The 22,821-nt window shown below is 33.1% G+C and overlaps 3 protein-coding genes across 5 annotated transcripts in view; 1 reads left to right on the forward strand and 2 right to left on the reverse strand.

Moving 5' to 3' along the window:
- Window positions 1-5,634, reverse strand: LOC143079572 (PIH1 domain-containing protein 2-like). Of its 2 annotated transcripts, none has more exons than XM_076254981.1 (5): window positions 5,538-5,634; window positions 3,889-4,079; window positions 3,057-3,180; window positions 1,373-1,956; window positions 1-154 (listed from the first exon to the last, which is right to left on the reverse strand). In XM_076254981.1, exons 2-5 carry the CDS (start codon window positions 4,075-4,077, stop codon window positions 17-19), a joined length of 1,035 nt encoding a protein of 344 aa, XP_076111096.1. In that variant the 5' UTR covers window positions 4,078-4,079; window positions 5,538-5,634; the 3' UTR covers window positions 1-16. The 2 variants fall into 2 exon arrangements, with proteins under 2 accessions (XP_076111096.1, XP_076111097.1); XM_076254982.1 differs by having other exon boundaries at window positions 5,593-5,617.
- Window positions 5,629-22,821, forward strand: part of LOC143079573 (uncharacterized) — a 24,337-nt gene continuing 7,144 nt past the window's right edge. The window contains exons 1-3 of one of the 2 annotated variants that reach the window (XM_076254984.1): window positions 5,629-5,691; window positions 8,017-8,100; window positions 9,325-9,539. In XM_076254984.1, coding sequence (XP_076111099.1) covers window positions 8,035-8,100; window positions 9,325-9,539 — 281 coding nt within the window. In that variant the 5' untranslated portion in view covers window positions 5,629-5,691; window positions 8,017-8,034. Of the gene's footprint in view, window positions 5,748-8,016; window positions 8,101-9,324; window positions 9,540-22,821 lie in introns of both variants that reach the window. The other variant, XM_076254985.1, reaches the window with a different exon arrangement.
- LOC143079571 (uncharacterized) lies at window positions 11,704-20,019 on the reverse strand. The gene is made up of 5 exons (XM_076254980.1): window positions 19,604-20,019; window positions 17,154-17,282; window positions 16,767-16,833; window positions 16,093-16,163; window positions 11,704-14,995 (listed from the first exon to the last, which is right to left on the reverse strand). Exons 1-5 carry the CDS (start codon window positions 19,805-19,807, stop codon window positions 13,256-13,258), a joined length of 2,211 nt encoding a protein of 736 aa, XP_076111095.1. The 5' UTR covers window positions 19,808-20,019; the 3' UTR covers window positions 11,704-13,255.

Here is a 22,821-nt window from a genome sequence, read left to right on the forward strand (position 1 = left end):
TTCTGATTTTATAGTTTTATTTTACTGTTGGTACAGTAATAGTTAAAACAGATGTCTTTTTACTAAATTTAGCTGATGCTTCATCATCTACAACGTGATGTGGAAAGTTTATATGTAAACTGTATCTGTCATCTACTTCTAATTTCATATCATCCTAAAATTAAGAAAAAAATGTATAAGTTTAATTAATAAAGTAAACATGATGGATAAACATGTGCAGTAGCCAATGATTCCCAGCTTATAATAACTTGAAAAATGTAAAGAATAGACTCAGGAACAGCAATTACCATGATTACCTATATAACAAAATTATCATTACAAAGTTTGTATTATGAAAAATATCTCCCTTACTGTTGTATTTCCATAGCAATGTGGTCATATTTTGTATAGAGGAATTGGTGTGAAAAGGACAAGGTTCACTTTAATACGGCACAAAATGGCCAAAAAATATCAACTTTATCATAAAACACCAAAAAGGTCTCAAATTGGTTCGTAAATGGGTCTATTTCAAGTCTAAATGCTAAATATATCAGTTCTTTTCATAACAGTACATAATATTGTCCAAAGTAAGCCCATTTTGGACATTTTGTCAAAATATGATGATTTTGTGCATTTTTCAGACCTAAAAGCTTTAGAAACACTTTGGCCGCCACCTACGATCCAAAATGTGTTGTAACCAAAAGATTCCAATTTTGATATAGATTTCATTAATATAAAAACTTTTTGGATCGGCGATGGTGGCCAAAGTAAATTATGCCAAAAACAATTAGAATTATGGGGAAAAAGTACCAAAATTGACCTTTTATTACAAATTGTGTTTATTTAAGGGGTCATAGCTAGATACATGTAATTTGTAAAGGAAAGTGCCAGAAAAAAATAATCTTGTCTTAATAGTATTATCACAAGTATTTCTATATGAAATTTGGAATATTTTGACCCTATTTAAAAAACATAAAAAAATCAGGGCCAATTTTAACCCTTCGTGAACCTTCTCCTTTCAGCATTAAAAGTATAAATATTTATGCAAGTTTATAAAAATGTCATCCTAAATATTGAAAAGTTGTCAGACAAATAAGGGGGATATTTTATATTTTATATAGGCATATATGGGTTTATACATCTATGATACATGTGTAGTTACATTGTATAAGGAATAAAAAAGTTCTCTGTGGCAATATGCTACAATAACCATATGTTTTAATCTCAAACATTTTCTCCTTGATATAAAAGATTTAAACTACATGATTCATACACAACATATAAAAATTAAACATGATTTCTTAATGTGTGGTGTACATGACAAAGCGGATCACAGCTGACATTCGTTTTTAATTTGTATCGTGTCTGCTTCTCATAAATTTTCAATATTTACCTTGGATATATCTAAACAACATTCTTTAACACTAGAAACACCATCTAAAATCACTTTGACTTTTATCTCTTCAATGTTATTATTTCCTTTCACACATTCTAATGTATATTTAGGACATGCAGTCTTCACAGATGCTGTTGAAATTTCTTCGATTAAACCTTTCTTTTTCTTTCCACTATCTGATGAGGGCATTTTAAAATCAAAGCTATTTTGTGATGACATAACAGGATCACATTTACCTGTGTCCTCACTAACAGCAATATTAGCAAATTTATTTAATATTGTATCTTTTGCATCTGAAGGGAGAGGAGCAAAGTTTTTTTGGAGCTCTGACATATTTTTGTCAAATTCTTTATCACTTTTTTCAGTCTTTTTGTTAAATGCTTGTATAAATTTCTCCATATTTCCTTTGAACACAACATTTCCACCAAGTATCTGATAATTGCTAGACACCTGAACGTTATGCTGATTTTCAACATATTTGATTGCTAGTTTTATTAACAAATCCCTTTCTGTCGTGTTTTGTTTTCCACATTCTTCGATTATCTTTGGATTAAATGCAACGGAAGTAATTATCACTGTATCTAAAAAATATAAATAAAATTAAAAATTCAATGGCCGAAAGTTATCTTATAATAATTTCAAATAACTTAATCTATATCTTCAATCTGATTAAAATCTTATCCTGTGTCCATGGTGTCCATGCTAGGCTTCAAACAATTTAATTAAAAAATAGGCACAAATAATATGGACATTCTTAATTGTAAAATGACAAATGAAAATAGTTTTTTTATTTTATTTTACCAAAATTCATCTTGATAGTTCTACAGACTGGAATCAATTTCTAAATAGTTTCAAGACTAAAAAAAAACCAATATCTATCTATTAAAAAGATAGGCACTAAAAATAAGCACATTTTGGTCAAGCTTAAACTAAAAGTACTTTAGGTCTAAAAACAGGTTAAACAATTCTTCACTAGAAATTAATTATGTTTATTTACACATAATCAGATATTCCTATATTTTCAATTGAAAATCATGAAAATGTTGCAAATTAACATATTGTACTTGGATGTTGTAAAAAAAATTTTTTTTTTTACAAATATTTAATATTAAAATTATGTTTCTTTGTTATGTAATTTTCATATGCGAATAACATATTGTACTTGATTAACCTCTATAAGCATGTAATTAATTTGTAACACATGTTTGGCAGTTATATTTTACACTTTTAAAACTGAAAAACAGTGAGTTTATACTTTTTATTTCAATTACTCAATTACATTTACATGTATAACAATATAACTGATATTAAAATATATAATTTATCCTTAGACCTTCTGCAAACAGACAGTTCTGCTAGTAAGTGAGAGGTTTAGCTAGCTATAAAACCAGGTTTAATCCACCATTTTCTACATTAAAAAATGCATGTACCAAATCAGAAGTATGACAGTTGTTATCTATTTGTTTGATGTGTTTCGGATTTGATTACAGACTTTAAATTCTGTATTTTCCTCAGAGTTCAGAATTTTTACTTTTTTCAAGAAGCATCTTTTAAAAAAAAAAAATTTTTTAGGTTTAAGATTTCAGATTATTCACGCCAATATTTACATAGTGTGGAGATGTGTTTTATAAAGAACTAAATAAATGACAATATATAGTTATCAAAGGTACCAGGATAATACCTGAACCGTCTTTTTCTTTCTGAAGATCAGTTCCAATAACTGGTATAGGATCGTCTGTGGTTTTAGGTTCTGGTACTCGCTGCCAACTGCAGAAATTTATATACAGTTTCCATTGCTTTGGTGCCTGTAATATTATCAGAACACATGTCAGAATAATATATCATTATAAGTATCTTTTGATTCAAAGACAAACATAATATATATATGGAGAAAGATATAGAAAACCTATCAATTATTAGACAGTGCAATAGACTTAAATTTCAAAAAATATAACAATAGACAGCCTTGGTGTTCAAAAAGTTTTAGCAACTGAGATGATGATGATGATAGGTCCATGACTTTTGGATTTTCAAATAAAAGGTCCACCTTTGAAAATGAAAGGTTAGGTGTCAAAATAACCTTTAGAAATGGAAGGACTATAGGCCTAGGTATCATTTGCAAGTTAAAGGTCCATCTTTGAAATTAAAAGGTCATGGACCTGGATCCTCCATTAATTTAAACCCCTTACTTAGTTTTGTTTCACATAACAAAAATCTATTGTTACATCTGAAAAAAATTGCCATCAGGTGAGATGAAGAATGATTCTGACATGTGTAATCATTATATTTTCAGATAGAATTGTTGTTAAAATTTATTTTTTCTTTCACTAAAAAGGAAAATGAGTATGACAATTTATGGAAAAAGAAGGCAACTTCTGAAAAGACAAGACAAACAACTTATGTTCAAAAATAACCTTAACATTAAAAGGCATTTTTGTCAGGTCTCTATTAAATTTTACCACAGATTCATATATGAGAATTTTTATGTATGAGAATTTTTGGTGCTCATGTACCTGTAAACTACTCTGCACGCACATATTTGGTTCTGGTGGTTTCATATACTCCTTGGCTTCTTTCATCTGTTTATCAATAAATTCTTTGTACTTTTCTGGACTACTTTCTGCCATCTCATCCAACATTGACCATACATTCTGTGCTTGATTTAACAATGATTCCTTACTGAAATCACCAATGTTTGCCATACCTATGTAAAAATGAAAGAAAAATGTACTTAGAGCCATAACTGAAAACATAACCAACAAATATTACTCTATAAAGATCTACCCAAAACCTCCTGTCCCTCCCCTTTTTCCACTAAAAAATACAGAAAAAAAGATAAAAATACTCTAAGATCTTTACTCTATATGTACCCTTTATTTTGTATGCACATTAAATGTCCAACAATCAAATCAAATCAACTTAAATTTTGTTTCATTTTTTTTTCTTCTATTTATTTTTTTCAATTAGCAATGATTATATATATTAGTGATGCAGATCTGTGGACTGGATTAAAAATATTAATTCTGGAACAAAACAAGGTCTTGTCCTTATCACATTTAAATGCTTCAGTGATAAGAAATTAATATGGACGTTTAGATATTAAATCATGTTAACCTTTTGTGCCAAAACAACTGAAATTGGGTTCTCTCGATAATGTCTGTATTAACCATGTTGACTATCATCATGTGTGATGATACATTGCCAACAATAATTCATTTGTCCAAATATTTATGACGTCAAGAAAGCTATTTTTTATTTTTGCTGTTATGACTTCCTACACTGGCTACAGGCTACAATTTAGGTGGAACAGAAAGCCGTCTAATTTTTTTTTTAAAAAGTCATAAAAATGTCATAATTATATGGACTAGGTCAACATTTAAAAATCATCTTTCAACTTTTAAAAAACCTTGGGCAAACTGAAACATATATACAAATGTTGGCACAACAAAAAACAGAATAGTTCATTGGTTGGCCAAATGAAAGTAGTCAGTACTATCAGTGTCGGATCCAGAAATTTTCATAAGTGGGGGCCCACTGACTGCCTAAGAGGGGCCCCGCTGTGATCATGCTTCAGTGACTCCCTATATAATCAACCAAATTTTTCCCAGAAAAGTGGGGGCCCCACCCCCTAAATCCGCCTCTGACTATATATATGTATAGGACTCAAATCTATGGCGGGTTCCAAATCTATGGCAGATTCCTAATCTATGGTAAATGTGACGTTACAAACGCCAAACAACTCAAATCTATGGCAGATTTTTGTTTTCTCCAAATCAATGGCAGATCTGAAGGAGAGAGTAACAAATAAGATCATAATATGAAGAGGGTCAAGTTGTGCTGTACCGGTCAATGCCCGCGATGAATAAGGGCACATGTCTCTGGTCCCATGCAGGTAGTCCAAATAATTATGCCGACTTGAAAGGCTAATATGTTGTTTTTTTGCCTTGACACATAACATCGACACTGTAAAAAAATGTTAGCTTTTCAAGTTGTAATAATTAATATTATTTTGACTGATTATTTGTATAAGTGACACTAAAGTGACATAAGTGCCAGGCAGAACAATCAAGTTTGACACTAGTTGGTCCCTTTCTATTACAAAAAAAAAATATGCCATCTCAAAAAAGATTAATTTCAGAAATATCAGGGAATTAAAAGCTACCTGACTATGTATGAACTCTATTTGTTTGTCATATGAAATAAATATCCACAAGCACCTGTTTCTGCTTGTAGAATGCGTCCTTAGACGGCGCTCTACGTCATTAGAATGTGTGTATAAGGGGGACAACTATTTTCTACACAAACGTAATATTTTCGTAAGTGAAAACTTCATTCCTTTTGTTTTTACGGGACAACCAAATCCCTTTATAAGGTATCTTTGCACCTTCTCCTTTGTCTTTTTTGTTTTTGTGTAGATAGTTGGCTGAAACTGCTTTTCAGACGTTTCGGCAAGTCTTAGGGAGCTACCATTTGATTTTTATGGGGGGGCTAGGATGAAAAATTTTGTCCTGCATTTTTTTTTAGCTGTAATCTCTGTCCTGCATTTTTATTTTTCACTCTGTTCGGTCCTGCCTTTTTTTTACCTAAATTGTCGTCCTGACTTTTTTTTTTTGCAAGTGTCTCATCCTGCCTTTTTTTTTACTCAAAACTCCTGTCCTGCCTATTTTTTTCAAATTACATCCTAGCCCCCCCCCCCCCCCCCCCCATAAAAATCAAATGGTAGCTCCCTTAGGTGCGCGAACACATCGGACTGCACCGTAAATGAAATATGTAATTAATCATTTCGTCCACTGGTCGTTTTGGCCACATACCAGTCGACCACAGTATGACAGTCTCGTCCATAACTTTTTATGCTTGACAAAAAGCTTGTTTTAAAATGTAATTTTTATTCCCAAAAATGTATAACTGGTCGTCACGTTTGCATTTTCTATGAAAAAAAAGTCATGAAGTTGAAGAGGACAGTCAATTTCTTTCTTTGATGTGGGTCTCATTGGGGTCTAGAAGCATGATGTGGGATTGCCAATTTATTGTAAATGTGACATTTGAAAGTCAAATTATTGTGCCGTGAACGCAAATAGGGCTCTTCACGGTTAGTTCTGCCATATTGGATAGGGGGCAGATTTTTTTGAAAGAGGTGGAAATAGTATGAAAGTATGGGAAATCCTATGCATGTTTCTAAGCAACTGCTCTGTTTTAATGATGTGTTCCCGTATTTTTCACACCATTTCTATCTCCATTATGAAAATCTGCCCCTATCCAATATGGTCGAACTAACGGTGAAGAGCCCTATTGAAATCTAGCGGGACAAGGTAAATTACAGATAAAAGGAGAATTGCTTATGTATATAGTGTAAGCGGGATACAGGAATCGGACTAAACCCCCCAATGGGACTCCCTTAAACGGGCCCTTACATCGACAGGAAGGCATCAAAGCGAAATTCACAAACTATTATCCTTCCTAGACGTCATAATTATTTGGACTATAAAGAGGACATAGACTTTTCTATGATGCACATGATTAAAGAACATATTTCTATATTTATTTGGCTTATAACAATGACAATGTTTAATCTGGTTTGATTATTTTCATGCCTTCAACGTAGCCGTTTTACCCTTGTCTGTCTGTCTGTATGTTCCAAAATTGGTTTTCGTTCTCTTACTTTATGTTGTCTCAACCAAATGTTATATACATGTCACTTCATACACAATGCTTTTTATGACAAAACACTGACCAAGTTTTAATTACAAAAATGTATATATGTCATGTATGTTGGCCTCTCTTTTACCATTCTAGAGTTATGCCCCTTTCCAAATGAAAAAGTTTCTGAATTATTTAGTTTCCATTCTCTATATAAAGTTTAGTTTACCTCAACCAAATTTTATGAAACTTACACTCGATGGTAATAACCACAAAACACAGATCAACTATGAATTTTGGTGTCGTCACTTTTAGTACTGTTCTTTAGCTGCAGAACCTTAGCTCTTAGGTCCTTATGTTATTTTTTTACTATTTGCAGGTTCGCAAATAGTGAAAAATAACATAAGGATCTAAGAGCTACGATTCTGCAGCCAATCATTCTAGAGTTATATGCCTTTTTACAAAAGGGAAAATTGCTGAATTTTCATTTCTATTTTCTTAAGTTACCAGAACTAAATTTTATGCAACTTATAAGCAATGCTTATAACCACAAAACTCAGATCAAGTACAATGTTGGATAGTGTCACTTTCATAGTTCTGGAGTTACATGAGTTATGTCCCTTTATAATGTAAAATGCAAGCGGGAGCATCATCTGTGTCCCATTGACACACTCCCCATTTATTTTTAAAAACCATGATAAAAAATTAACGGACTGAGACATTTATTTCTTCAATTACAAACAAAAGTGTGAGAAACATGGCCACCAAAAATATGAGTTTCAATGGTTTGTTGACATGGTTGATGTTTATATTTATATATATTTTTTTAGTATTTACATCTACTTTCAAGTTATTTAATATTCAGATGCAGTTCAGCAAATTCTAATATCTATCATGTCTAATGCATTTAATTTTTTTAGATATGATATATTGTCCAATTTATATGACATGTATACCATGTATACTTAGCCTTGAAATGGAATGAAAATCTCGTTATTTTTCAGAAGTCGTTATTCCACAAGATGACAAATTCTGCAGCAAAAACATTGTTGAGGAATTACATTAGACATGTTGGTAGTCACAACAAGGTATTTATAATTATTAATACTTTTAAAGATTTATATTGAGTTTTGATACCCCTTCTCTAGGAAAATGGCTGTCTTTCATAGAAAAGATATGGGAATACATTGATGAGACAGTAACCATGGTAACTCAATGTCAGAGATAAAAATTAACAAGAGAAGATAACTGTAGGTCAATGTGCAGTCTTCAGCAATATGAAATTTTGTGTGTATTAAATTGCTTTTATATGGTGCAGAAGTATGGGGTTTTGAAAATTGTAATATTATAGAAAACTTACATATGCAATTTTGTAAAATAATTTTGAAGGTTAAAAAAAGTACTGCTCATTGTATGATTTATGGAGAATTGGGTAGAATACCATTACATATTCTTATTAAAGCTAGAATGGTTGGTTTCTGGCAACGTATCATGTATGGTAAAAGAGAAAAAAATTCATATACATGTACACTGTATTCTATATTGTATCACCTTAGTAAAAGGGGTATCTATCACTCTAAATGGTTGTTAGAAATTAAAAGAACTTTATATGAATGTGGGATGATCAAATAATTGCTAAATCTGATAATATTAGTAAGAATGTCGAGAAATGTTTAAGTGATAAATTTTTGTTGAACTGGAGTAATAATGTTATGAATTCTGCAAAATGTCTTAATTACAGATATACAAATCTGATTTTTGTTTTGAGAAATATTTATCGGTGTTACCATCTGATCTAAGAATGTATTTATGTAAAATTCCGTTGCCTTAGTAATAAATTGCCCATTGAAACGGGCAGATTTTTTAATATTGATAGAACTGAAAGACATTGTAATCTTTGTAATGCTAATGAACTTGGTGATGAGTTTCATTACTTATTCAAATGTACCTTTTTCAACAATGTAAGAGCTAAATTTTCACCTTTAAATATATATGTAATAACCCAAATGTTTTAAAATTTAAAGAATTGATGAATACATCAGATTTATTTACACTTACTGGAATAGCAAAATTTTGCAAAAGTGTTATTAAAACCTTTTAATACATGTGCTTAATCATGTTACTATAATTTGTACTTCCTGTCAAATATCTGCATTAATTATATATACTATTATTGCACCTTTGTTAACCATGTTGTTCTAATGTAAATATGTTCACACCTTTATTGTTTGTTAAAAAATGTTGTACTAACATACCCCATGTGGGGGCTTTAGTGAAATAAAATGTCTTATGTCTTATGTCTTATGTCTTAGATCGTTGAGGAGGCTAACATGTGGAAGCTTAAGGAACATCATCGAACAAAAGATTTTGAGAAAGACAACAAATATTCCTTTCTTCAGGATAAAAGAGAAGACATGAATGATGATTTTTCCAGTAGAAAAAGTAAAAGAGCTCATATGGATGAAGAACCTGGGAGTACCTTTTGTCTAAGACAGCTTTACAAAGCAGAAGAAAATGATCCTGATAGGTATATTGTAATAGTGTTCCTTAAAGGGAAAATTCGCGATTTTTTACTTATGGTTTAAATATGTTCATTATGACATAATATATATATTCACAAAGTTTTATCGATATATATGCAGTAATAAAGGAGAAATTCAATAATTAATGAAAAAATATTAACTACTTCCTGTAGGTCGTGACGTTTTCTCCTGGTTTTTGCATGCCGGGATTTAAAAAATAATCATTAAAAGTCTTGTTTATTAATCATATTTTAACGTAAAAGTAAGCGCGCCAATGACTTATGCTTTATCTAATAACCATCCGATAATAAGAAGATAAAACGCACCGACGTGTAATTGTACACATTCATGAGATAAATTTCCTATGTTAAACTTATATATTCGATTTATTTTTGTAGACAACACAAAAAATTATAAATTTATTTTTAATTAATGCATTTTCGGACTGATAAGGTGAACAAATTTAAGTATAATAATCTGTAAAAACAATATTTTGGTGTACTATTATTCACCTTTTTCTATCTCTGCTGTTCTGTGGCAAAACTCGTAGATGGCTTGGTGAAAGGTAAATTGTTATTTGCGCTTAATCGGTATTAACCACGCCTCTAGGGCACACCTTGCCAGGTGTGACTGTCTATTCGGATCAGTGGATTATGTATATAACAAGGGAGCATTTAATAAACACATTTAAAATACATATTCCAGTTGGTAACAAATAAAAATAGATTGCCGTGGAATTATTTAAATTATATTTGGTGCTATTATTTATTTGAATTCAAATAAGTTAATTTACTAAGAAATAAACAATTTTCGGTTAAAGACGGGAAACTTAATTTATGTGTCAGAATAAAATGATGTACATTTCTTGTCCTTGATTTATGTCTCATAAAAAGATGAACCTAGAAAAAACTTTACCAAAGCATTTTGATTGTCTTTATTAGGCAAAAAAATGTACGAGAACACTTACATTTAGACTTTTGAAAGCCATTTATTAATAAATAAATGAAACTATCTGAAAATAACTCCACCGAAGCGGAATATAATATGTACGAATAAAGAAAAAATACTTTTGTTTTTAAATCTTTGCACATTTATGATTAATTATTGCTATCTATTGTTCATTTAATTACTTAATCAGTACCTGAAATATGTCTACCGCTTGGCATTTAATCTCGGTGTGGTAGGAAGGGATTATTACATATAGGTTTTACTATTTGGATGAGGATTTGCGCTTGCCCATAAAAACACATTAATTAGTTAACAAACATTCGAGACCAAAGGATAGTAACTTTGATGATTCAATTAACTTTTACTCACATATATTTTTCTTTTGACTTGTGCGTGCTTGTTTTTATAGGACAGTGTATATATGGTCCAAAAATTATTCATAAACTCATAAATAAAATGTCTTGTTCGGAGAATGATAGTACTAACAGTGGTTCCAGTCCGTCAAGAGAGGCAGATTTTGACGAGTATGGTCAATTTGGGTACGCTCTAGAGCCAGAGTATACTGAAGAAGAGCTCCATGAAATGGAAGCTGCAGAAAGTTCCAGAAATCAAGATATCCGTAGCAACCCTCGACAGTTTAACACAGATTGGTGTTCGTGTACTAAATGCATAGTTATGCCGTTATTGACGGAATGTCTTTGTTGCCACGATTTTTCTCTCCTTGATGGTAATATTGAATTGGGTGAATGCATTAGTGACAATATCGATTTCAGAACAGTTTGTCTGAACCCGGTTGTTCTTGAAACCAGCTATATAAGTTTTTTGAGGTACAAGCGCCATAGAGGGAGAGCTCCAGACGTACTAACGCACAGCCAAAGCCGACTAATGGCTTATCGTCAGTTTGTTTGTTGGGTCAGAAAAGGGCAACCACTTGGCAAGAGAAACAGAGTGACTATTCCAGCTTGTGTTGTTAACATTATCAGGGAAGCATTTCCGTCACAAGATGGTGTTTATGAAGGCTTCAAAGAATGTGAAAGTGACACGTCTGATTCAGAATAGTTGTAAAATATACATATGCTAGATTTGAGGCTGAATATTCTTTTTTAAATGTATCGATAAAATATATGTATGTCTGCTTGAATTCTTTCATGTTCACATTTAGTTGAATTAAACAATATACTTTTACTTTTGTTCACTGTTGAAGGCCATACCGTGATTTTTATATCTGCTTTAGTCCACTTCATTTGGGTGCGTGTCTCCCAAGTAAACAAACCACAACTTCTTATTTTATCAAATGACTGATCTTTTTGCGAAAGTTTGATATGTAAAGTACAAAGTTATAAATGGGTGTCTTGCAATATCGAAGTGATAATCTATTTGTCAGATCTCTTATATCTTTTGACCGAATCAAACCCTCATGGTATATTCTGCATTTGTATAGACCGAAGTGTACTAAATGCTATTCATATTATACATGTTAAATGAATGAACAAATATTAAACCTGTCTTTTTATTGTTTTCCGCCCATGTCTGCTCATCTCCAGAAATAAAGTTTGTCGCACGAAAAAATGGTAATAATTCCAGAGTAAAAATTTAGAGAACTTATTTTCCATGTTTTCTGGTATTGTACGAAAGAGAATTGACCTAACAAAAGAATTGCTATCTTAGGCTGTTAGTAACACATGTAGAGCAGTGGGTCGTTGTTGGAGGTATAAATCTTAGAAAGTGTATCATCTTTTAAATTTGCAGGTCGCTGAAAGGGGAAGTCCGATACGGAAATAGGTGTTGAGGATGATTTTTTTTTATCCAGTGACACATATTACACGCATATTCTTGAACGTTTGATACCTCATTTACTCTCAAATTGCCAAAACGAAAACTTCCACTTGTATTTATAGTATTTGTAATTTTATCCATCTGACGAGTTAAGCCTTTTTGAACTGGTTTGTATAGTTCGTTCTTATGTTGTACTGTTACACCGCTGTACAAGGTTATGGAAGGAGTGGGATCCAAATGACATGTTTAACATTATCTATGTATGTGCCTGTTCCAAATCGGTGGTCTGTAATTCAGTGGTTGTCGTTTGTTAATGTGTTACCTATTTGTTTTTCGTTCATAAATTTATTTCGTTTAAAAGAAATTAGGCTTTTTTTTTTTTAAATTTCGTTTGAATTGTTTTATATTGTCAATAAGCTGACTTTGGGGTAGGGCTATGCTTGTATTGGATGGTCGTACGGTGATCTATAGTTATTAATTTCTGTGTCATTTTGGTCTCGTGTAGAGAGTTGTCTCCTTGGCTATCATATACCACATCTTCTTTTTTTTTTTATATAATCGAAAACATAGATGTATAATTGCTTTTAGTATCTGATTAAGACTAAAAAAGTGTAATATCTTTATACAGATTTATTCTTATTTACACAATAAAAACAGGCGGAATAACATTACACAATAACAGACCATGACATAAGCGGTATAATATAATGAACTTTGTATATAAAACAATAATGATAAATCCATTTAAACTATACAGAAACTTAAAAAGAAAATATTAACAAAATATTCCGCTCTCTCTCTTCTTCTGTCTTTCTGTCTCTCTCTCTCTCATTGTCTCTGAAATATCATTATGCAGAGATATTATAAGAAAATCTGATATCCAATCGAAAACCAGCCAGGCTCTCTCTCTCTCTCTCTCTATAGAAATTGTAAAACTTCAATACAAAAAATAATCAACATATGAAGTGTAGGTAAGTGTCCGATATACAAATTCAATTTAGGAGAAACGTGATCTGTGGTCGTCCACCAAGTCCTCTTTACACGGTGCAGGGTCCTTACTTATGTTCGCTGGCAAGGAAAGCGACTTAAGCTGATGTGTCGTTTTCTTCTTGATTCCCTCCATTTGACTTGTGACTGCGCACTGAAGAATATCTGATTTAAAGCCGTAGTCTTTTTTTTCATAAACTTTACGTGCAGTCCATCTGCCGGTGCTTTTTGGACATCTTGTAGAAAAGGATAGCTCCCCGTTAGCATTCGTCTTCTGTCGCCGTCCAATGTTCAGGTTGTTGTCTACAACTGCAAGCTGTGTTCGGGCCACCATAGAGGCATATTCAAATTCTAGTCGTTTCGGACAATACTTTAGCATCATGGAGTGGTAAGTCTCTAAGGCCCCAGTGTGACAGAAAAGATCAAGATGACTTATGTCCCGAATGATAAGTTTGTCTGTAAGGACTTTTTCCAACGCTGCATAAGATTGGCTGTCTTTGTTTAACCATTTCTTCTTTCTTAGTGCATCTTCAGTCAGTGGGGGATGTCCACATTTAGTGATGATCTTTCCTGGAAAGGAGTGTCTGTTTGAGATATGGAACAGCAGGCTTTTCCAAGTCTCTTCCATCTTGTCTGGGTTACCTTCAGCCTGCCTGGAGCACCACCAAATGTGGTTGCAGATGGATGGTATCCATGGCTTGATTTCGGCAAGAAGTTTTTTTGGCTTGATTGCTAGGATTTTTTTCTTTATGGACTTTGACATATGCCAAACATCAAACTGGTGGGCTTTGTCGCTGTGGTCTGTTTTCATTGCCCGGCGAATCTGTACATGTCTGTCTGTTACAATCACTCCGACATTTAGATTTGCTGCTTCTATGCTAGCTAGGGACCGCTGGAAGCCTATCAACTCCATCTTGTTGGATGATGTTGTTTCTGAAACTTGAACTAAGTTGAAATCGGGAATAACTCCCGTCTTTGTGTCCATGAAGGTATACGTGCAATACTTGGCTGAAAAGCCGGGACTGTCGCAGCGTCCATCTCCACCAAGTATGAGCTGCTTACCCTGTAGTTGCTGGAGAATAACGTCTCTTTGCATGTGGTAAAATTGGTCAATTGCAGGGATGGTTATGTGCTTCTGTATACTGTAGAATTGGGTAGGTCCAATGAACTTCAGCGAAAGGATATCTGCAAAATGGGATATTCTTGTGAATGTTTCACCGGACAGGACTATTGCTGTTGCCACCATCAAATTACCAGCTGGTTTGCTGTTTACTAAAGGCTGGGATTCCCAAAATGTCTGATGACCTTCCATGCAGAGGAATTTTACTTTCATTGATGTCCCATTGTAGGTTATCATGGATTCGTCCGCAGACACTGCAACTCCACATTCTGAGCATACGACTCGTGTAAACAATGACCTCATGGAGCTCTCAAAAGCCAAACACTTTGCTTCTGTGCTGATTTGTTGTGAGGAGTCGGAAGAGGTGGACTGATTGGACTCATGGGATTCATCACTTGGTATATAAGAGTAGTCACTGTCAGGCTTCTCGGGACTAGGTGGTGGCGAAGGCTTAGACTCATCAGATGCATTCGGGTCTTTCTGGGGGGAACTGATAAAAGCTGTATCCAGTGGTTGTGTCAATAAGGCCGTCTGAAAGTAGCTGTGGTCTGTCGATGATGTACTGAGATCTGTCTGAAGTTGTTGTGGTGATAAAGTCTGAACCCCGACGTCAACCATTTTGGGTTTTAACTAAAAAAAAAATGGGGGAATTAAATTGACCATTTAAATTTAGATTGTACAGTTGAGTATAGATTCAGGGTTCAGTGACGAAGGAGTTTACAAATGAGGGTTGGGGCGGATGAAGTAATTAAAATCCTGAATTCGAGATAAAAGTTTCTCTAAACATTGCGAATCTAGAATAGTCTAACAGTCAGTTGTGATCTTTCTTTTAAATTTTTCCTTTGTCCAAAAATTGCGAAAGGGGATACAATTATATTTTTGTAACAAGCTCCTTCCACACTGGGATAATTAATTTTTTGTACATTTTTGTATATAACTGTCTTTCAATTACTAAACAATAATGAAATACTGGGATACTGGATTTCTTATAGGATTAAAGCCAAGTGTTCCATTTAGAAATAACTAAAATGAGTTTCGTGTAGATAATAAAACATCCTGTATACTGTACACATAAACATGACAACGATCAGCCAAGAGTCAATCTTAACACAGACGGATTTACATATAAACTATTGGATATGAAAGAACATGAAACTCATTGATTTTACTGAAATCTCATACAATAATTTGAAATGTAGGTCACTGAGACTTAATTGTTCTTGTCGGAACAGTGAAACACTAACATAGTCTAATCAGAGTTTGCTGTTCTTTGTTGTCCTTTCTAACTTGGTAGTGAAATAAAATGAAGAGAGTAAGGGTGCATGTATGTATGTGCCTGTCCCAAGCCAAGAGCCTGTAATTCAGTGGTTGTCGTTTGTTAATGTGTTACATATTTGGTGGGTTTTTTTTTCTCGAATAAATAAGGCCATTAGTTTTTTCTCGTTTGAATTGTTTTACATTGTCATTTCTGGGCCTTTTTTAGCTGACTATGCGGTATGGGGTTTGCTCATTGTAGAAGGCCGTACGGTGACCTATATTTGTTAATGTCTGTGCCATTTATGTCTTCTGTGGAGAGTTGTGTCATTGGCAATCATACCACATCTTCCTTTTTAATTATATATATAGAAGCGTTATAAGTATGAATAAAGACCAGCTACTGATTATAGTGTCCCTATCCTTAACCAATATCTATGATATATTTGCTAGTGTTAATAAAGAATGCTTACCAATCCCCTTACATTTCCCTCTTCAGCTTTCAGAATATGCTTTTTCTTTTTTAGTGGAATGTTGCAGTCTTCTGAAATAAATTTGTCTGTATTAAGAAATAGAATAAAACACATTTGAGAACTTCCTAAAAAGATTACACTTATAAACAATAATAAAAGATGAGCTTATCATTAAGGGGTTGGGTGCATTTTTAGACTAATTTTATTAGAACTGACACCGGAACAATATCGAACAGCAAAATAAAGGACACGAAGATTAACTTTTCAAAGTGTATTGACTATTGGTCTCAGATCTTATACTTTTTCATAGGAGTCTAGATTCGCACTCATTATCTGCGAAGTAAGGGTTAGTATTCATTGAACGGACAAGGTGCAGTGGCCAATATTTCAATGATATCTTTGATACAAAATTGCTTTTTTCTATAGTTGCAATCAAACTTCGTCGATATCATTTCTTTTTTTTCAGGGGGGACCACGAGCTGACAACATGCATATGAAAAGCGGAACTGCATTTTTTTTAATCAAAATAAAGAGGTTGTCGGTTATGTATAGGAATATATCGCAAAGTTATAATTTTAATACAGCAAGTGAAAATGGAGGGACCAAAAGGATGAGTCGCAGTCCACAGGGAATGATCTTATCTGATATTTCAATATTTGAAAGATTATGCTTACCTTTACTTTCTATCAAAACTGATTTCTGTTGGTTATCTATGATCCCATTGTTGTTTGGTACATGTATCTGAAAGAAAATAATGAACAGTATAAGGAAATGCAATCGTATGTTCGTAGTTGCGCTGAAAAATCTATGGTCCAGGTTCGTTCTTATTTTCAGCTTCAATATATATATATATATATATAAAACAAATATTTCCGAAAGATGTGTCAACACGCACTCAACTAGAATATATATTTTTGCAGTAAACGAATTATGGAAACACAAATTCTTTAAATTACCCTTTGTTAACATTTTGGATTTTAAAATACATTTATTTGAACATTTATCAGCAATAACTATTAAAAATATTATAAGTACAAAAAGAGAAGCCTCAGTTGTTTTACCTCGTTCAACACTCTTTTTCTTGTTTGTTGGTTGCTGTATACTCTGCAGTTTTGGTCAAAAGCAAACACTGTAGGTACTGCGTCTGACTTTAGTCTTCTGAGCTTAGATGTGAAGCCTAGCAACCTGCCCTGAAATAAAAAGAATGAACTTTAGTGGCGGATTTCAGTGGCGGATCCAGAAATTTTTCATAAGTGGGGGCCCACTGACTGACCTAAGAGGGGGTCCGCTCCAGTCACGCTTCAATGATTCCCTATATAAGCAATCATTTCCCCCCAAAAAAGGGGGCGCCCCGCCCCCCTAAATCCGCCTCTGGATTTGCCTGGAGCAATGTGTCGGACCAGTTCGAGGTCGCTGAAAACATTTCTACATGTTATAGAAGAGTGAAAATAGAGTCATAGCTTAATTTGACTTCCGAAGATCGGAGGAAAGTGTGTGTGTGGTAGGGGCAATTCAACATTTTCGTAGAAGGGTGTGCAGCTGTGATATTGATCATTTTCATATAATTTGAATAACACAAAATTATTCTGAATAATTTACAGAATATCTGATCAAGTAACGTAAAATTAATATTCTGAAAATCTGTATTTTACTGTTAATTTGAACAAAATAATTTGATTGATAGCCATGGTTGAAAAACTAAAAAAAATTGTTCGCACAATACAAGTTAATTTGTTGATCCCTTTCCAACTGTGAGGGTATAACGGGATGTTCTGATTAAAAAAAACGGGGCAAAAGATTATAGAAAACGGAAGATAAGGTGCTGAAATATTAATAAAAGTAAAATTGAAAAAAGAAGTGTACACTAACAGGGGGATTAGGCCTATACATATTCTTAATTACTCTTAAATTTTGGCCTATACTGTACAATTTCTAAACGACTCTTTAATTTTGGCATATGCTGTACGGACAGAAAGTCAAAAGACAAAAAGTCACAAATTTGATAGGACAAAAAGTCACATATAGTTTCTTTGTAATTATTCAATTTATAAAAGAAAGATCTTAAAATATATTCTTTTATAATATTTATTCATTTTAAAGTTTAGGATATTGTTCATAAGCCCCAAAAAAATCCAAATTTATTAGTTTTTATTGGTGCAAAGGATATATTTCTTGACACCATGAAGCCATTTAAGGATCAAGCCTCTTCATGTTGAAATATTGTTTTCATAACAAATATTTGACATTGTTAATATTTATTGCAAAAAAATCAATTTAAAAGTTGCTTTTTAAATAAATTTTTCAGTTTTTTTTTTAGTGTGTTCTTGGTCAACGAAAAATAATCTCAAAACTTTATTATGACTTTTTTGTCCTGCCGTGTGACTGTGACTTTCTGTCCTGCATTTTACGGGTCATGGAGTTTGGGGTTTTGGGGTTTCTATCCTGCACGTCATACATGTATGTTTATCTATTTCCAAATTTTCCGAATTTCTAGATAGCACAATCTGAACAAGATAGTCTGTAATTGAGACTGGTGGATGTTATATTCGTATTTTGAAGGGGGGGGGGGGGGGAATAAGCTTAAAGAAGTCTGAACTTCAAATGTGGCACCGCGGGAAACAACTTTGATTAATGTGTTATCCCTTTATACAAATATGTTATATACAACTATCAGAATCGTTACACATAGCTGAATACAGGATGTATATCATGGACAGTTTATTGGTATGGCATATTTCATAAATTTCACCTGTGCACACCTGGTTCACCTGCGATCATACACGTGATTCATGTACCTTATTCATTGTGTATTAAATTAACACAAACCGGCCAGGAAGTCGACCGTTAGAATACCCGCATGTGTCACATTGACACTACCCTGGCAATAATAAAGCCATGCAAATTACCTTAAATTTTTTAATTTTTAAAAATTGGTCAAGTTAGGGGATAAACCCAAAAAAACATTTAAAAAAAATAATCGGAAAAGCATCTCAAATTTACTAAATTTAAAAATCTAAATGAGAGCATAAATCTAGTTTATAATTTATCCAAAATAAGTATCCGCGGACTTTCCAATATTGATACTACTTTACATTGTTAAAGTCTAAACTTTTAATATTACTTGGATACTATATCTCAGAACGAAAATATAATTTTAAATAAACAAGAGCCAAAACCGATTTACGATCATCTGTCATTTACAGCTCTAAACCGGACTATGTATACAAAATGTATATATAAGGTATCGCACGCTGAATATTTCTTGTAATTTTTTTTTAAATATTCTGATCAATCTTAGCAATACTTGACTTTATGAAATTGTCTGCTTCTCATACTTTTTATTTTAATAATCTAAGTCGGAATTATTCTATACTAATGCACTTGAGATCACTTGAACATGAACCGGCAAAAAAGCTTTACAAATTAATAAGACATACAACAGAGAAGCAATAACTATCTATAAAATAACTTTAGATATAAGTACATGTTCCAAGAAAAAAGTTATAATTACCATCATATTTCCTTCGAAACAAGATGTTTCAAAATGGTCCTCACACACAACCTTGTTCTTGGTACTTGTAAAGCTTGCTTCTTGTAAGTTTAGGTTGTAGATCCAAGTCTGGCACAATTCTTTCTTTTTCACTGGGTCGGGGAAACTATGTAGGCTTTTTCCATTACTCGGTCTAGTAGAACATCCATACGCTTGACAAGTCATTTTTACACTGATTAATTAACGGACATGTCATGCCATGAACTAGAACTTTTTGGTAATTAGATGTCACGTGGTTATTAGTATCGAAATCCGGTCAAGATGGCGATTTGTCGAGAATTGTTTGTCTGATTTAAAAATCGAATAACTCACTCATCTATACGAATAAACCTTTAATATTTTGAAAATATGCTTATTTATGTAGCATGAACATAATATCAAAAAATATTTTTTTTGCGAATTTTCCCTTTAATTTTTATACAACTGCAAAAAAGACTTTGAGATTGTATCATGGTATGATGACGTCTTCCTAAGACACATGGGTTTCTGGACAATAACTTCACATTTTTTCAAAATTTGTATGGCCCTGCAACGAAGTTGTCGGTGCCATATAGTTTTACCCTTGTCCGAAATTCTGTAATTCCGTAATTCCGAAATTCAGTCATTCCGTCATTCCGCAACAAACCATTATACAGAGTTTTTATCTAAACACCTTCAGATATTGGGCTGATTTTTGGTATGTGTGTTAACCATGATGAGTTACAGATCAAGTTTATGTTTTGTTTCACTCTGCTAATTTTTGCTGAAATTACGGGCTTTGAACTTTGATAAATTGTCGAAAATTACAGTCATACGGACTTTTTTTCTAAACTCTTCCAGATATTGAGCTGATTTTTGGTTTGTGAGTTAACCATGATGAGTTACATATCAAGTTTATGTTTTGTTCTGCTCGGCTAATTTTTGACAAAATTATGGGCTATCGACTTTGATAAATTGTTGAAAATCACAGTTATACAGACTTTTCTTCTTAACACTTTCAGATATTGGGCTGAATTTTGGTATGTGAGTTACTCATGATGAGTTTCAAATCAAGTTTAAGTTTCGTTCGGCCTAGCTAATTTTTGCCAAAAGGAAGGGTTTAAAACTTGTGAATATTGTTGACAATCACAGTTATGCAGACTTTTTTTTGTATACGCCTCCAGATGTTGAGCTGATTTTTAACCGGATTTTTGTGACAAAAATGTCGGTTATTGATTTGGGGATGTACGGCGGGCGGTCGGTTGGGCAGGCGGCAATCAAATGTTGTCCGTGCATTAACTCATGAACCGTTCAACCAAAGCTTTTAAAATTTAAATATGTTGTTACTGACAACTAAATGAAGGTCAAGTTCAATAATGGCCAGTTTGACTTTTACCGTTCAGGAGTTTATGGTTCTTGAAAGATTGAAAAATGGAGTTTCCAGTCGTGTCCGTGCATTAACTCAGGAACCGTTCAACCAAAGCTTTTAAAATTTTAATATGTTGTTACTGACAACTAAATGAAGGTCAAGTTCAATAATGGCGAGTTTGACTTTTACCGTTCAGGAGTTTATGGTTCTTGAAAGATTGAAAAATGGAGTTTCCAGTCGTGTCCGTGCATTAACTCAGGAACCGTTCAACCAAAGCTTTTAAAATTTTAATATGTTGTTACTGACAACTAAATGAAGGTCAAGTTCAATAATGGCGAGTTTGACTTTTACCGTTCAGGAGTAATGGTTCTTGAAAGATTGAAAAACGGAGTTTCCAGTCATGTCCGTGAATTTACGCATGAACTGTTCTACAAATGCTTCCCAAATTTTAATATGTTGTTACTGATGACAAAATGGAGGTCAAGTTCAATAATGACGATTTTGACTTTTACCGTTCAGGAGTTATGGTTCTTGAAAGATTGAAAAATGGTGTTTCCAGTCATGTCCGTGCATTTTCTCATGAACCATTCAACCAAAGCTTTTGAAATTTTTTATATGTTGTTACTGATGACAAAATAGAGGACAAGTTCAATAATGACGATTTTGACTTTTACCGTTCAGGAGTTATGGTTCTTGAAAGATCGTAAAATGGCGTTTCCATTCACGTTGTTGCATTTACTCATGAACCATTCAATCTAAGCTTTTCAAATTTTAATATGTTGATACTGATGACAAAATGGAGGTCAAATTTGATATTGACGATTTTCACTTTCACATTCATCAGTAATGGTTCTTGTGATATTACCAGGACACAAATAAATGTTAATAAATCTGGTTTGCTGTCGTTGTGACAGCCTCTTGTTGATATGTTGGACTACCATCCTGTTTGTGTCCACATGTGTTATTGAAATTGCAGATTTTCCAAATTTTTGAGATGGGGCCATTCGTGTCGCTTTGACTCATCTAGTTTGAAAAGTTTCAAGAAGAAATCTTCAATTGCACAGTATTGCTCAAACGTTGCACAGTATTGCTATATAAATTTGCAAAATCTAAAAAATCTGACCATATTTATTTTGTGTCAGAAACCTATTTTATGTCAAAAATTTGATCACATCAAAATTCAGTCAGTATCAAGCTCGAATATCGTATCAAAATTTGCCCCATCGGCTTAGGGTTAAACGTTAACTTCTGCGGTTGTTTCAGGCTGCACTCAGTGAAGCATTTTATTCACATAGTGTACAGTACTAACAAGTAGAATATAAATGGACTTCCATGTATTTTCTTGGCACGTGCAGTTAAAACATTTCCAAAGATAAAGTGTGGGGTTTAAGTTTTTGGAAAATGACGCAGTCATTGTTCCATAACTGCCGACCTGATTTCTCTGCCTACCGCGCTTGGTTTCGTATTTACTAATTTCAATACAAACTGGAATGTGCTTGTGTTCCTTATCATTATGCATGAGCATTGTGTAGTAATCAGCCAGGAACCAGTTTACAAACTAACTGGTTTCTGTTTGTATTCCATTACAGTCGAACAAAGTGTTGTAGTTTGACAGGAACCAGTCCAGAATTTTGTAAACTACAAAACGTAATCGGTTATTATCATTCCGTTTTGGTGTTTCATACCGACTTATATGGTTTGAATAAGCTTAAGACCCTTCAAACATTAATGTGATAGGTATATTAAAGACTGTTTTACAAAAGGATGAAACTGTTTTGCTTTAAAAGTCGTACTATAGTGATATATGTTATATACGGATTTCCACTCTCACCGGTTAATTTCTTCTTTTACA

Source organism: Mytilus galloprovincialis, chromosome 6 (assembly GCF_965363235.1).
Source record: "Mytilus galloprovincialis chromosome 6, xbMytGall1.hap1.1, whole genome shotgun sequence".
NCBI lineage: Eukaryota > Metazoa > Mollusca > Bivalvia > Mytilida > Mytilidae > Mytilus > Mytilus galloprovincialis.